Raw genomic sequence first — 16151 nt, 5'->3', positions numbered from 1 at the left:
ACTGGAGCCTGTTAGCTCTGCACAAGCAAACCATTTATATACAGACAGGCTCACATTCTGTTATCAGCACACCAGACACTTAGAACAGGCAAGGCAAAGAAAAACAGGTGTCAGTGCAATTGTTAAAGGTATTAAAACTATTTAGAAAGAATACTGATGGTCAAGAGACTTTCCAATTTAAAAATCACTGTAGGCATCAGATCTTTTAAAACATTCAAAACACCTTCTCCTGATGAGAAAGCACAAATTCACAGCTCTCTTCTAACTACCCCTGCACAGCCCTTCCAGCCTGAACCAGCAAATGATTTTTCTTGGATTTTCACGCCCCTGCCCGGGATCCTCACGGGCCCACGGCCGCCACCTGCTGGCAGCTGCTTCCACACGCGGRTCTCCAACTGACAGGAATTCTGCCTTCCAGGAAAAGGGCTTTTGAAAACGTACCAACACCGTTCAAGATTGAACACTGCTACTGCTTTAATAACAAATTCAAGTGAAACAGAAGATTTGGGTTTGGTTTTTTTTTTCCATAAAAAATATTACTACGCATCTGTAGTAGCAGCAGTTATTAATTTACCAAATCCTGCCATCTATTAGCAACAGAACACACACAGAAGTATCTTTGTTTATACAAATAAAATTAGGTTTTTAATATTCACAAAGTAACATATAAGAGCAATATTTTTCTTCACATTGGTATTCGTTAGAGCAGTTGTGATATAAAAKCTGTGGATAGCATCAGTCAAGCACCATTGCAGACAGTGCATTAAGATCTCTCATGAATGGATGATCAGCTAGTATTTGATCAATCTTCTGTCTTTGATCATAGTCAGGAAAAATTTTTATCAGGGCTTCTCTTAGCTGCACTGTTTCTGAGGCAGATCTCTGTGGTGGAACTGCTGGACAAGGTTCTATGTTTTCTTCCCGTGGGAGCCACGTGGATGAATTATCATGGTGCATTCTGCCTCCAGGCTGTCGACTGCTACTGCAAGCTTCGGGGGGGAAGAAAGGTGTTTCAGAAGAATATTGTCCACTACTCTGTAAAGCCCTTTGTGTTGACCAAGAATCTCTATGGAACAAAATAAAAATTTTCATTAAATTAAGCTAAAGAAGATAATAGCTGTAGCTCTCTCTGTATAAGAGAGAGAAAAGAAAAATATGAGTTAAACTTCCCTGCTGCTCAGCTAGTTACTGATTGGGATCAAACGACAAGCATTCATTCTCTCAAAGTGACGCAAAACAGGTTTAACAGTTCTCAGTTTGAATCTGGCACAACCCAGGAGTATCACCCAGGAGTAGTCTCAATATGCTGTGAGCACTTGGCAGATTACAGTCAAAGCCCATTTTAGATAAAAAGATACACTGAACACATGTACACTGATGTGGAACATGTGAAAATTCTAACAGACCAAAGAGGCTTCCAAGACTGCTTCACAAGACTGTTCCTCATCTACTTTTGCTCTTGGCTGAGCTGTGCTTGTATTTCGTATGATATCTTTAATGGGGCAATGAAGTTATTTTAGCAATCTCAGGATTTGAGTGCTCTTCCATAACTACTGAGACTTCAYTTCTGACTTTGAAAAATTGTTGCTACTCTATACACTGCTAGCAAAATTTATGAAATGTAAAGCTCAGTCTACTTCAGATGCCAGCAGATACCCAAGAAATGTGAAGTGGAACTCACATTATAGTCTAGTTTCCTGCCACCAAGGGAAACAGTATCTAAATTACAGAGCTCTATTTTAAAAGCATTTCAGTTATCACAGCTCCTGTTACTTAGTGCGGAAAGATTTTCTAATTGCTGAAGATCCTTCTAGTTTCTGATCTTGTTCCGGGTGCCATTTATGCTTTCTGCATCATTWAACTCATGTAGAAAAGTCACAGGGAAGGAACAAAACTCTTGGCACAGCAGCTTTTCTCTGTCTCCCCTGCCCCCCTCCCCTCCAAAAAACCCAAACCAAACAAACACCCAAGCCCAGTTCCAGTTCCAAGTTTACAGATAAGAAACCAAGCTCTTCTGTGGTCTTYTCAAAAGCCTCTCTCCATTTCTACAATCATCACACTCATCTACCTCTCTGTTTTCATTTCACTTCTCTCAGACACAGGCAGGCAAAACACAATGTTCCAAACAACATCTCAAATGCTTTGTACTAGAGCTTGAATATGTTAGCATTTCCTTCTGGAGCTCTAACACTGCACCTGCTTTTTTAATGTCAGCACACCTACTTTCAAATCAGCTTGTGATCTACTGGTATATAAATGTTCCACTTTCCTCAAACGTTTCCAACAGATGAGATTCTTGCTTATCCTTTGTATTACTCCTTAACTATAGCRTGCCTTTTCTATTGCCAGTTTTTAAATTAACTCACTTGTTTTTAAAAGTCCTCTCGTCACTCCTAAAAATCGTTAGCATTTCTAATACCTAAGCTGGTGAAAGAACTGCAGATTATTATCTTGTGTAAAAGYGCAAACTAATTCTCAAGYCTTGGCAGTTATTGCAAAGCAAATTCATACTTTGAATATGTGCACACTTAAAAAGTACATTAATCTTAAATKAACAATATATGTTAATAATATTTATAGCTATTACTCAAATGCATTTAACACCTCAAAAGTTGCTTTTGACAACAATAAGGTACCCTTAACCATGAGGTGAAGTGTCTGCCCTGTGGCCAAAAAACCTGAGTGCAGTGTTTGCAGCACCTACTGTCCCACAATGAACAAGYGACCCACTAAGGTGTCTCAGATAACATCAGTGTAATTAACAACACATACCCACATCTCTGGCACCTCTGGGTGCTGGTAACACACCTGTGCATTAAAGTCACCACARCCAAATCTCAGAAGAAGCTTTTGTCATACTTATCTTAGTTCTGAGAGGTCTGGATTAGAGGCAAATATCACCAGCAGTTTCTGAACAGACTGAAGTAACAGGAAAAATAACTTTTTCGTTAAGCGTTTACATACTACAGTGCTCCTGCTTTACTGTGCTTTACAGGTGTGTAAGTGAACCAGGAGAACAGTGTATTKCAAATGTGAAAGAACTGTCAAACAACAGTGAAAACAGTGCTTGTACCTAGAACAGCCTTCACTTCGAAGGAAGTCATCTAATCTGGGTCCATTTCTTCCCAAAGGATCATCAGGAACCATAAATATGTCACCAGCAAAAGTGTACTGGAGCAACCTGCAAGAGAGTTCTTTTAAATAGTAAGGTATTACACCCTTGTTGTCCTTCACCTTTGTAGTACAGGATGAATTTCCTTAGAGCAGACACCACATCAGGAGTCCCTGAAGATTAATTAGCAAACCCAACTCAGATACAGCCAGCATTCCCCGTCAAAATAACTCAATGGGAGCTGGGAACTCTTCCTATTAGAGTGCAGAACATGGAGCTTTGCTTTTTTTTTTTTTGATAGCAACTGTTTTATTTTGCAACAAGACCACTGTGGAATTTTCCTGGTGATTAGAGAAGATACTTTGGTTGTTCTAACTCCCCTTCCTTGTAACGATCTGTCATGTAGACAAAATGCCTGTGTTAGCAGAATGCCACAAAGTAGCAATCACAGCATTAGCTCTGCTCACAATTAAGCTTTTTTTCTGGAATAATTTTGGGACAGGTAGAAATCTGCATTAAAAAAAAAACCAACTCAACTGAAATTTGTCTACAAGGAGAAGATTTGGTACAGTGGAATTTCCCCAGAAGTAAAACTAACAGCAGATGTTAACACACAGGCTCTTGAAAACCACAGGCTTGAGATGGCATGCCAAGTAGTCTTGCTAAAGTTCTGTAGGAGAGCAGAATCTGACTTGGGTAGAACTCTGTAGATGCCCACTTGATTAGCCAGCATCAACTCTGTGGTCTCCCAGCTGTACTGTGAGAACCCAGGGCAATTTTTAATTACTTATTTCATTAGACCAATACAACCCCAGCCACTGTAACAGTTGTACTGTCAGAAGATGTCAGGGAGACTGAGGGATTAATGGGAAATTTCTGTAACAGAAGATCACACACACCTTAACAGTAAAATGATCTGATTTAACTGAAAGGGAAAAAAAGACCCAAACACCCAAACCCAACAAACTAACAAAGAAACAAAAAGAGACAAATTATACAGAAGAAACAAACTCTACAAGATGAAGCAGGGACATTCGATATCTAAGCGAACTCATCTAAACCCGAAAAACAACAACTGCAGGGAAATGGCTACRTGGACATGCTGCAAGTGTTCATTTCGCTTGGCTATGTCCATCAGTCCCACTCGAGTAAAGGGTGACTGATTCCGGACAATTAAATGCAACACTGTACACCCTCATCAGCTGTTGCATCTCCTTGAACAAAATGAGCTTTCAAACAAGAAAGGCTGTGAAAGTGGACTGCTCTAATGAGATCCACTGACTCAGTGACACAGGTGTGCTGTTACACAGAGCTCCTGCYTATGTGAGCAATTGACAGACATACATGCTAGAATATATGAAAAATAGGGATAGTAGACTACTCAACACATGACTGTAAGCTCATGAATCACCACAGTGAATCACCGAGTACTTTATTTGGATCTACCAGAATTGCATGACAGATTAATTAAAAATAGCAAAATCCCACATGAAGGCAGAGTGCCTACAAATGCAAAGACAGACATACTTTTAAGATTTCACAGAAATTCAGTAGTTACCTTTTTTGAATAATTTCTCTCCAGGCAAATGATTCTGTCACAAATTCTCTGAAGTTATCATTAGTCACAATAACACCACCAGTTTTAACAGCAAGGTGTAAYAAAAATCTGTAAAATTAATTTCAAAGGTCATTAAGATAGTTTGTTTTGCTGAAAACAATCCAAAGATCTAGAAAACTAAACACTTCATCATCCAAAAGTTACCTGTTTGCATGAAAACAGGCACCTTGATTACCAGGAAATTACTCGGGTTTTACCCACCTTAAACTTTAAACAGTGTTTGGGGTAGCATGCATTTATTTAGTGCAGCAGAATCTACATGGGAGACTCTTCCCCATTAAAGAAACCAACTAAACAAACCCACAAAAGCAAAACTCCCCATGATTTAAATATTTGTAGAGGTTAATGGCTTGCTTTATGGAACAGTACAATATTTCCAACACAACATTCCAATACAAACTCATTTCCATAAACTTTTTTGCTTAGCARTAATGCTTGTGTTCTGCTTGTTAGTTGCTTGCTCTGTCAACACTTCTTAAAGACCTTTTTGTCAAATAAAATTATGAGAAAACACAACTACTGATTTATGAAAAAAAACCCATTTGCTTTCCTCTACAACCTCTCTGAAAACATGATTTTAGCCATTTGAAACTATTTTAGCCACAAGATAATGGATGCTGTCCTTGTGAAGGAAAGCGCATGCTTTTAACCAAAGTGGAAATTYGTTATAACAAATTTGTTATTTGTTATTTCCACGGTAATCTCAACTATAAATACTGAACTGCCAGAGCATTCCTTATGAAAGGCTGGGTGTATATAAAACATTAGTGAAGTATTAGGAAACTCCCACAACACAAACCTCTAAAGCTACCTGTTGTCTTGTTCACTAAGAGATGACCCCCACATTTCAAAGTTGATCTTTGTAACTTGGAAGTTTACATATTGTTACAAATGCACTGCCCCCAATACACAGCAATGTCTGTACACCAACACGTATCAAGAAAAAAATGGAGCTAAATAGCATCTGATCAGTAGCTGATTTATGCCCCAAGCATAAAAGACAATTCAGGGATAGAATGATGACCATGAAWGAATGAAACATTACTGGAAGATTAATTTCTTCGGACTGCCCTGTTTTTTATTTTTAAAGTTGCCATGAGAGTTTGTAATTCTCGGTGATTTTCTGAATACACAGGAGTGTATCCCACAACAGTGAAATAATACAAGAGATGTAGAGCTCAGTCTTAAGTTGGATGCATAGCTCTATCTGGAGAAGTTGCATAAGTAGCTGACAGAACACTCACAATATATTAAACTTTTAGTCAGATGTTTAAAAACACTTTAAAGCTATGTATATTCTGTACCTGTCATCATGAGCAGCAATTCTTGCTCCTAAAACCATCCTTGCAGGGGTTAAAGACAATATTCCAACGTCCTCGAGCTGTGTTAAGAAATTCTGCTCTGTTAAAACATGGTTCAATAATTAGTCCAAGATATAATTAGCAGATAAGATGGGCTATTTTTGTACCATTTAAGCTATAGAAATGACATTGATATCTGGAGAATTGCTCATGCTACAAATGGGGAGGAAGAGGTCCAAACTAAAAATTAAAGAGCAAACAAAAACCAACCCAAAAAGGCCTCCACTGATGGTACATCTGTTAGCCTAACAGCATTTCAGGGTTTCTCACACTGTAAATGGAAATTCAATTACTCATGCTGAGCAGCCAGACTGCTCCTGCTTCACATTTGACGAAATATTCCTTCTCCATTTATTCTTCAAAGAAGTATCCAAAAAATATTTACAATCTTGTTTATTTAAGAAAACATTAGAAAATGTCCCTCACCTGTAATGGAAGGGTCACGTCTTGTTCTCCACTGAGGAACAAATACAGTAATATTTCTGTGGCCACGTTTCCAAAAGTAGTCAACAGCTATTGCAATTCCTCGACAGGAGAAGAATTTCCTCAGACCATGACTGAGGGTGAAAGAAAAAGATGGGAGATTAAATTCATGTGGTTTTTACTACTATGAATACGAAGAAAATGGAACAAAACCTTGCAAAGTGAACCTGAACGTCCCACATAGAGCCTCTTGGAAAGAAAAGGCACATAGATGTTCTAGATGAAGACTCTTATAAATGGAAAGAGATCTTCAGCAAAAGAAGAGAACAGATACATCACACTGTAACTTAATAGCTCACTCTCTTTTCAGTTTCTYGGGCACAACAATAATGGAGTAAGCAGAAGCAGGTTTAGCTTTAAAAAAGATGCCAATAGTGATGGTTTCTGAACTCTATTGAGTATAGATTAAAACTATTATAATCCAGTATTGTGGTAGTTTCAAATACAGTCCTACTACAAAWTCCAACCTTGGGTATAACTGATTTCCAAGAACTACGTCTGAGCAGTTCTTTGCTTATCTGTCAGGGCCTCCTCTTCATTCCAATGGTCTGAGCTATTGTTCTGAAGCAAAATAATGAAATTTCTTTGAAATACTTTKCAAACCATTCAGCATTAATCTTTTTTCTGCATTTAAGAATTAGATGCTCATGATCTGTTTTCACAACTCCCTTATGTGACTTTCCAGAAAAATTAGCAACTGCCTAAAATGAGGGACACAAAGATTWAAGTTGATGACCTTGTGAGGCCCTTCCCAATTGGAATTATCCCAATGACCCTATTTGCCTATTTAACACATGGCACAATTTACTGTCTAACCAGACTCCAGCATTTTCATAGAGGCTACACTTAGACAAAACAAAGATATGATTCCCTAGAAAAGACACACTGGTCAAGCACTGATGGCATGAACAGCATTTCTTGCAAAATAATGTATAATCTATGTTTTGAATTAGATGCCAAATCACTACAAAGTGCTTATAACAATAAGTGAGAAAGTGGTATTCTGTTTTYAAACTAGTTTTCTAGTTAACATGCAAGTGCATATTATATCCCTAATAGTAAACTCCATTAGTTCTGAACAGAATCTTACCCAGCTTGCCCTACCAAGAAATCTTCCCAACAGAATGCTCTTAAAAGATCTCCATGGAAATATTTTACAGTGAACCTCAGCCTTTAGTAGCATTTATTTGCCCTTTTCTAATTTTGTAAATTCTTTTAAAATTATATTTATTAAAATTTAAATCCATTAAGGTTCTCTGAATTTGGAGAGGAATTCTTTATGTAGAAAGGCAGAAAAATGAGCAAGCCACATCTGAAATATAAAAGGCAAAACAATCTGACTTACAAATAGAATTTTCAGAGGAAAAGAAAATACTATGCCACACTTGCCCTAAATAAAATTAAGCATTCTTGGTGTCAAGAACAATCAAAGAAAGAAATSCAATTTTCACAGAAGAGTTACTCTTTGTAAAACTTCTGGGACATATACTTAAAGTCATCATCCCACTAATTTAAGTTGGGTATCCTATTCATTAAATTGGAAAACTCTATTAAATATTTTTAATGGATCTCAACTGGACTTCAAGAAATGCAGAGGTCTCAACTTTCATTCAAAGTTCACACCTTCTCTGCTTGTTTATTCTCCTGTTTTAGCGCTCTAAGCTGGCTGAACTACCTAGTATACTGTTTTTCAAATGTTTTGAAGCTTAGAAAAGCAGCTCTTGATTTGTCCTGAATGACCACAAAGTCCTGCTCTGTTACGTTAAGAAGCATGCAAATAAAACCAATTTAATGAAATAACATGTTGAATTAATTCAAACTATAATAGGAATACTTACGTCACTGCTAAATTAAAAGAAATACAAAATGCTTTATTTGAGCTACATAAACACCTGATTACTACAGCAAAATATTCTTTTCAAGACATCCATCTCAAAGACTGCATCTGTTCCAAACGCCATTGCAAATGCTGGTTTTGCCTGTCCCATTTCTTTAAAATCCTGTGAAGGCCCTACAAAGGTAATTTTTAAAGATGATCACAAGCAGCACAAAGCAGCAAACAGCAGGTTGCCTTCCGGGACATATAGCATTTTCCCTTTTCTTTGTAACTAAAGTAAATACTGTTGGAAAGGAGTGGTTTCACTGCTTAAAGAAACACTGTTAAAGGTGTTGGCAAAGGCAAGGCTTMATATGAATTTGTGAAAATATGACTTCACAGAGCGTGGTGGCAACATTCACACTTGTGAAGAGTAAGTTYATTACTTACTGCACAGGTTAAAGCAAACAAAGATCAAATTAGAATCAATTTGGAATGATTTACCCAGAAGCCAGGAATGCAGAAGGAGGTGAGGGTGCAAAGCATGTGGATGGCAAARATAAAGGTGTGAAAGGATTCAGTAGCTCTTAATCATCGAGCACTTCAACATTTACAAAGYGATTCCATAGGGCTCACTACAGKTACAGCAATGACTTCACTGTACATTTGAGACAGTAACATTCATACCATGAGCAATTCACACACACGGGTACACAGTGTGAACACCTCATTCTCTGTGACTAAAGGTACCGATATCAGGTACACTCCCCTCAGCCTCAGTGAAATGCTCACACCAAATCCCTCTGCGTTTCCCAACAGGCAAGGGTCCTACCTCAAGAAGTGTGGAGAGATGTGTGGGAGCTGTGCAGTGAGGAGCAGTCCTTTGAATACCGCAAAGGTGAGGATTTGTGAGCTCTGAGCACTGTCGCACTCGAGGGAGGTGCTGGCACAGCTGCTGAGCCCCAGGAGGGCTCAGTGAGCCTCACGTAGGATCGCTGGTTAGAGGGCTGCAGGATGATTGACTTTGGCCAGCAGTAAGTCTCCCTCCTGGCCATAACCCAAATCGGTAACTCCTGGGCTTTCCCCCCCGCCCCCGAAGTGCACGAATAATGGTGCCCATTCACTTGGGCTATCATTCAGGTAAATAATTTACCAAGGCTTCAAAGGATTATTACTTATCCTTTGTTTCCCACCTTGTTTGGGCAGCTGATGTTTCTGGTTGGATGCAYCACCACAAGTACGTGTTATTTACACACTATTCTAGCAAGATAATTCAATTCAATTATTCTTTCATCCTAAGCTTCTTTCACATTTTAATAAAATTTRAATTACCTAACAACTGGATATTGCAGTTTGCCCTCAAAGGCCTGTTTTCAGCATACATAACCAGGTAATTTTTTTAAATACTTGTTAGCAGCCAGGGTAAACTCTGGGATTTCTCACTCCACAAGCACCCTGAGACAATGTGATAACAACAGATCAACATGTTGCACATGTGAAAAAAAAAAACTTCAGCTTTTGCAGTTTTCCTGACTTAAGACACGAGGCAAACAATGATTCAGAAACCCATATAGCATTAGTCCAAGCACGTGGATGATGCATTAATACCCACCCCATCAAAAAAACTAACTCCACAAAACTCAGGGGTCAAAAGAACCCTGACACAGCATAGGCATGGAAACAGTTCTCAAGRTATTGAAAACTAAAACTGAGAACAAGTTAAAGCAATCTGTCAAACAAGTCTTCACTTTATAAAATGCAAGGAAATAATGAGGCTTTATTTAGCCARAGGGAAGCTGCAGAATACCTACATAATCAAACCAACAGGCATCCATGCATTGATTATCTAGTAGGATATTTTAATATCTCAATGGTTCTGCTACTTTGAGGCAGCTGTGTCCTTTACGTTTCATAAGCAGTTTTCATTTGGTTGAGYAGAAGGCACCAGGTGTTATATAACCTTTCTGGAGACTGCATGTCAGTGGCACCCAGCTACTGCACCCTAGTCCAATGCAGGGCGTGTGCAGCCCAGCTGGTGTGCTTCATGCACCCCACTGCGGTGCATGAAGGAAATATTACATATATGCAAAAAATAAAAGGATCCAAGCACTAATGTGCAATGCTGTTAGAGGAGAAATGTCACTACTAGAGAATCTTCACTTTAAAATGACAAAATGGTAAGAGAAAAAAACAACAACAACAAAAAAAAACAAACCACTTAAGCTGACATAATTTAACATCTTTGTCACACACTGGCAAAGCAAATTAAACTTCATGCATAAGCCTGATTGCAACAGAGCCAAGCTTGCCCTGAGATTACTTCTGACTGAATTGTTACACTGAGCTGAACACTGGTGATTCAATTCAGGTCACTCTGAAATGGCTCARCTGTGTGTACATGCACACCAAAAGCCTGACTAGCAGAAACTACACATGCCACTGCAACTCTTAGTCCCCATTTCACTCAAAAGTTCATTGAATTGTTAATAAAAAAAAAATAGCTGAAAAAAACCAATACTTACGAAATGGCAACATTGCTTCCATCAATAATTATATGTTTTAAATATGGTTTCCCAGGTTCATTTATCAACTCTAGTCTGTATGGCTTCTTCAGWGAGTCCAAAAATCTTTGGACTCCAGTAACTGAAAGATCTGGATGAGGTCCCACTGTTTCTCTATCCAGATTTGAAGGATGTTTTTGTGTAGATGGTAACCGGTCTGGGCCAGYGTTTTCACAGTGGGAGGTTTGGGARAGGCGCTGGTAGAGAGGCCTCGCTYGAGAAGAGCTGCAGGGTCCCAGCTGGCCCTCAGAACCAGGGTGACAGTTCTGGACAGTTGAGGGCCCTGCAGATTTTTGCTGAAATGCAGTTTTACTTTTGTTTGAGATATGCTGCACATCTGAGCTCCCTCTGGCCACAAAGTCAACATCTTTTARAGTTCCAGCTTGCATAGTGCTGAAAGTTATTCCACCATCAGTTTCTATATTGCTGGACCTTGAGTTGTGATTCTTACCAGGGCCATAAACGTCCCTCTGTTTATAGCACAGAGCTGAATTTTTGCTGGGAGGGGAAGCAGGTTTGCATACCAATCTATGCATTTGATCCTCTGCACTAACTTGCATGTCTGGAGCACCTCTTACTTTGTGATATTCATTTTTTACCTCCTTTGAAGTATGATTGGATTTAAGTGGACTTTTATTCCTTGAAATACCTTTGTCTTCTAGCTTTTGTGAATTATTCACATTATTTCCTAAAGGAAGATTGACATTTCTAGGCTTTTGAGATGACTGTTCATGTTCTTTTTTAAACTTTAAGTTTTCCTTTTCAATTTCTTCTAGTAATATTAATGGTTCCACAGATTGTCCTAGGATACCAATAACTTTTTCTACAATATTTTGGGAATATCCCATTGTTCTGAAGAAGTTCACAAGAATCTTATATTCCATTTCCTCAGTGAGAGCATCACCTTCTTTAAGGCTGTAATTAGGATCATCTGATTCATTGCAGCTATCCAAAACCAGATCAATAACTGCATCAGTGTCTGAAGGATTATTGCGTAAAGCAGATTTCACTTGCTGATCATTGTCCAAAGARAAATGCTTTTTAGGGAGCCTTTCCTCCTCATCAGAAGATCTTCTTTTACATGAGTGCCTCTCTTTAAAGGCTTCTGCCTCTAACAGAGGTTCTTTTATGGGAGCAAAACTTGTTTCAGAAGCATCAGAAAACACAGTGTCCATTTGCTTTGTCAGCTCAGTTACAGGTGTGCCAGCGTTGCTTCTTGCTTCCTCCCCACCTGCCCTTCCATCTCTGTTTGCAGCAATCACTTTGGAGGTGCTGTTCTGTAYAAGCTCTTGGGGGCTTTCAGAACCTGTGAGATCTATGATATCATTCTCCTGTTCAGAAACATCAGTTTGGGTAAGAGCTAAGAGTTCTCTTTTTAGTGCACTAGGCAAAATCAGTAAATCCATTGTATACTTATCTGCATGGGCTTCCACAAATTGTCTGAACTGCTTTTTAATCTCTGATTCATTGTCATTCAGTAAGCTTTCATTATTCTCAAACAGCTTCACAAACTGCTGCACATGACTTTGAGCCATAACAACAGCTTCTGCACCCCCCTTAATACTGAGCAATCCCATTTCCAGCACTGTCACATCAGCACAGGTATCCTGAATAAGACTGTTGAGAAACAGGCTCTGTGCACCAGCAAAGATGCAGTGCATATCCTTTGGATAGTACTCCTTTTCTTCTAGCTCAGGTTCACACAGTCCCTTGATGTACTCCTAAGAGGAGAAAGAGAGCAGAGTGAATAGTTGTAAAAACTTAATATATCCAGTTTGTTTTTATTAGGTCACTAATGGACAAGTACATTAGAAAATAAAGCAAAGTTAGCAAAAGGAATGTGAGAAAGTAAACAGGACAATAAAAATAAAATACCAATATCTAAAATGATTTTTAAATAGATTTCACAGAAGYCTCTCTTTTATATCCTCTTGTTTATACATCATAGCAACAAGTTACTTAAATGACAATGCAGATCAAAGAGTTTAAAAGACTGTCAAAAGGGATTTATTTTCCCATCCCCATTCAAAGAGAACTCTTCGTGAACAAATGCCTTCCACTAACGTTCTACCTAGTCCATAAACCTGAACTTACAAAARCAGTTTCTAAAGAACATTTCCTAAGGCTTATCACAACAGCAACCATTCCCTATTTTTGTTACTGACTGAGAAAACTAGAGGCTCCAGATACTTCCGTGTTCCTGAAGTTCAGGTTTTTCAAAGATTAAAAAACAAAAACAAACAAACAAAAAAAACCCCTAACAACAAAAACAAACAAAAAACCAAACTAACCAAACAAAAAAACCCAAAACCCAATGCTATTTCTGTGGGCTGTAAGTTACTACAGGTAAATTCATGATACTACCTTGTTTTAAGTGTGTCAAGAGTTCAAAATTTTGTCAATATGGTATACTATTTATTCTTTCAGATACCATTATTTTTCCTAAACAACCTCTTTCTGTGCTTAARATTCTTTAATATAGTGAAACCAGCTGCTAAGCTGCAGTCATTGTATCCCAAGTACACCACATTTTATTATCTCTATTTACGCTCAAACATTGAATTTCTTTTAAAYGAAACTGAGAACCAGCACAAGGTAATGAATAACGTAACACCACTTCCTATCACCTCCTGAGTTACATCATCACGACTATCAAGGCAGGCTACTTCAGGAACTTATCAGCCCAATCTGCTTCTGCAGCAAAACCCACAGGATTACTCTCCACCCTTAGTCATGATGTGACTGCTTTTGCAGAGCAACAGTATAACTGATGAAAAGCATGCTCAAAATCTGGGAACTTTTTTTTTTTTTTTTTTTTACAAGCAACACTGGAGAATGTAYACATTACATATGACTGATGAATTAAAACACGAATGGCTATCACCACTCCTTTCAAAGGAAAACAAATATGAGCAATTGTTTGTACTTCCTAATCAATAATTCCTCCAGACAATGTCTGGAAACTGCTCTATGTATAAGAGAAACCAGGTTTCTAATACCCTTTAAAGTATTAGAAGTCATTTTGTATCTTGTTAGGAAAAGCAGCAATTAGAAAACTTGTGCTATTTACTTTAAGCTTTAATTTCCGGGAAAAAAGGAAGTTGTACTGCGGATTCCACCTGGAGAAGAAKAACAACTACCTGTAACAGTTTCTGGAGTCTCTGTGCTCAAGCAAATCGGTTTAGAGTAAATTTCAAAGTCAAATAATTCAAACCCCTCATATTCGTAGTATTTTCCTTACAACTCATTCTAAGGAAGTGCGTTACATGTTACGGAACACGTGCAGTACGCAGTTAAGTTATCAAGTTTTTGAAAGCGGGCTGCCAAGTCTGAATTCAGTCACAAAACACATGCTCGAGATCCCCACTAACATCCACGTGTAGTTTAACAGATGAACCAACCCCCACAGATGGAGATTTTGGTTAAAAGAGACCTTCAGACTAGCTGTTGTTCACACCAAAATTCTCATCACATGATTYAAACAGCTGCGCTTGCCAGGTTCACTATGAGTAATATCAATTCAGCACTATTGCTGAGAATCTCCCCCCCAAAGGTTAGTTGTGCAAGACATTTCACACTTGTGAAGATACTTCACAGCAACTATTGTCCACTCCAGTCACAATCAGCACGGACCCGTTAGCGCTGTTAACCCCGTTAGGGTTAACAAGAGAACCATCTGCTCCAGACTGGTGAAGCTGCCCAGGTCTAACAACTTTTACAACAAGGAAACATTAGCTGCTAAGAGCTTTGCTAACGAGTACTAAATGCCACAGAATAAGCTAAGTCCGTATGGCAAAACATGGCAACGCCCAAACAACTACAAGGAATTTCTTAACTTTGGGAGGAAGAAAAATGAAACATTTGATTCCCGCTTGAAAACAAAACCGGGCCCATCCTCACCGGTGTCACCTCTCAGCTGCGGGCTGGACTATTGCATAACGCGGTGTCCACGAACTTTGCACTTCTCAGCTGAGYTGTTTCGCTTTATTCCCTACGCTTATGTCAACACGGCGGGAGACTCCCTGGCACCGGGCACACCCCTACTTGCCAAGGCAGCGCCGCTTGTGTTTCCTCTTGGGGCTCTCGGCTTTTCCCCACCCTTTCTTCCTGCAACCCGCGGCCCCGGCCGTGCCCGGCCCGTACCTTGGCGCTGCTCACGGCCTTCGTGCAGCCCGCCAGCTGCACCCAAATCCTGGCACTGGCGTTGGGCGGCGGCAGCGCGGGTCGCCAGTCCCCCTGCGCCCCCAGCACGGCCAGCCGCACCTCGAACAAGCCCTCGATGCGGCCCCGGCTGCGCTCCAGCAGGCGGCTCTTCTCGGCGGGGACGGTGAACTCATCCACCCTGGGCCCCGGCGCGGAGCCGTGCGGTGTCCGGCGGGCCGCCATCAGCGCGGGGCGCGCGATCCCATCGCACCGGGAACAGCGACAGCGGGAACAACAACACCGGGAAACACCGCACCGAGCGCCCGCGTCATCGACCCGCGCCGGGCAGCGCCCGCCCGCCGCCGGCCCCCCGCGCGCCGCAGTGAGGGCGGGGCCGCCCCCGCCCCCTCAGAGCCGCAGGGCGGGCCGGGCCGGCGGGGACACGGCGGGTCAGCGGTGCCAGCCGGGCCAGGCAGCGCCATCCCCGGCACACGGCACAGCGCTGCGCCCACACTGCTCTGGGTGTCTCCAGGGACACACACTGCACACCCTCTCTTGGGCAGTCTGTTCCAGTGCGCAGTCACTGCACACGAAAGGAGTTCTTCCTCTTATTCAGATGGAACTTCCGGGCCATCAGTTTCACACCGAGCAGAGCCTGGTCCATCCTCTCGGCACCCTCTCTTTCGGTATTTATATACATTAATGAGTTCCCTCAGTCGTCTCTTCTCGGGGCCCAGCTCCCTCAGCCTTTCTTTGGAAGAGAGATGCTCCAGTCCCTTGATCACCTTTGTCACCCTCSGCAGGACCCGCTCCAGGAGCTGCTTTGTCCACGAGCTCCCCGTCGGTGCTGCTGAGGAGGCCGGAACTGCACCGAGCACTCCAGACGCGGCCGGCCCGCCCCGCCTCCCTCTCGTTCTGTCCCCGCCTCCCGCTCTCTCTGTCCCCTCCTCCCGCTCTCTCTGTCCCCTCCTCCCGCTCTCTCTGTCCCCTCCTCCCGCTCTCTCTGTCCCCTCCTCCCTCTGTCTCTGTCCCCTCCTCCCGCTCTCTCTATCCCCTC

General features: G+C 40.9%; 1 protein-coding gene across 1 annotated transcript; it reads right to left on the bottom strand.

Annotated features, from left to right (window-relative positions):
• Nucleotides 1-261: 261 nt before the first annotated feature.
• N4BP1 (NEDD4 binding protein 1) lies at nt 262-15460 on the bottom strand. Its single transcript, XM_057375657.1, has 7 exons — nt 15095-15460; nt 10913-12672; nt 6518-6648; nt 6035-6131; nt 4671-4778; nt 3074-3181; nt 262-1066 (listed from the first exon to the last, which is right to left on the bottom strand). The coding sequence occupies exons 1-7, from the start codon at nt 15335-15337 to the stop codon at nt 736-738; spliced, it is 2778 nt and encodes a 925-aa protein (XP_057231640.1). The 5' UTR covers nt 15338-15460; the 3' UTR covers nt 262-735.
• Between the last annotated feature and the right edge of the window lie 691 nt (nt 15461-16151).

The sequence above is a fragment of the Malurus melanocephalus genome, unplaced genomic scaffold (genome assembly GCF_030028575.1).
Source record: "Malurus melanocephalus ecotype Western Australia unplaced genomic scaffold, MMel_1.1 scaffold_254, whole genome shotgun sequence".
NCBI classification, from domain to species: domain Eukaryota; kingdom Metazoa; phylum Chordata; class Aves; order Passeriformes; family Maluridae; genus Malurus; species Malurus melanocephalus.
The sequence above is the reverse complement of the archived record's forward strand: the minus strand, read 5'-3'. Positions and strand labels throughout refer to the sequence as shown.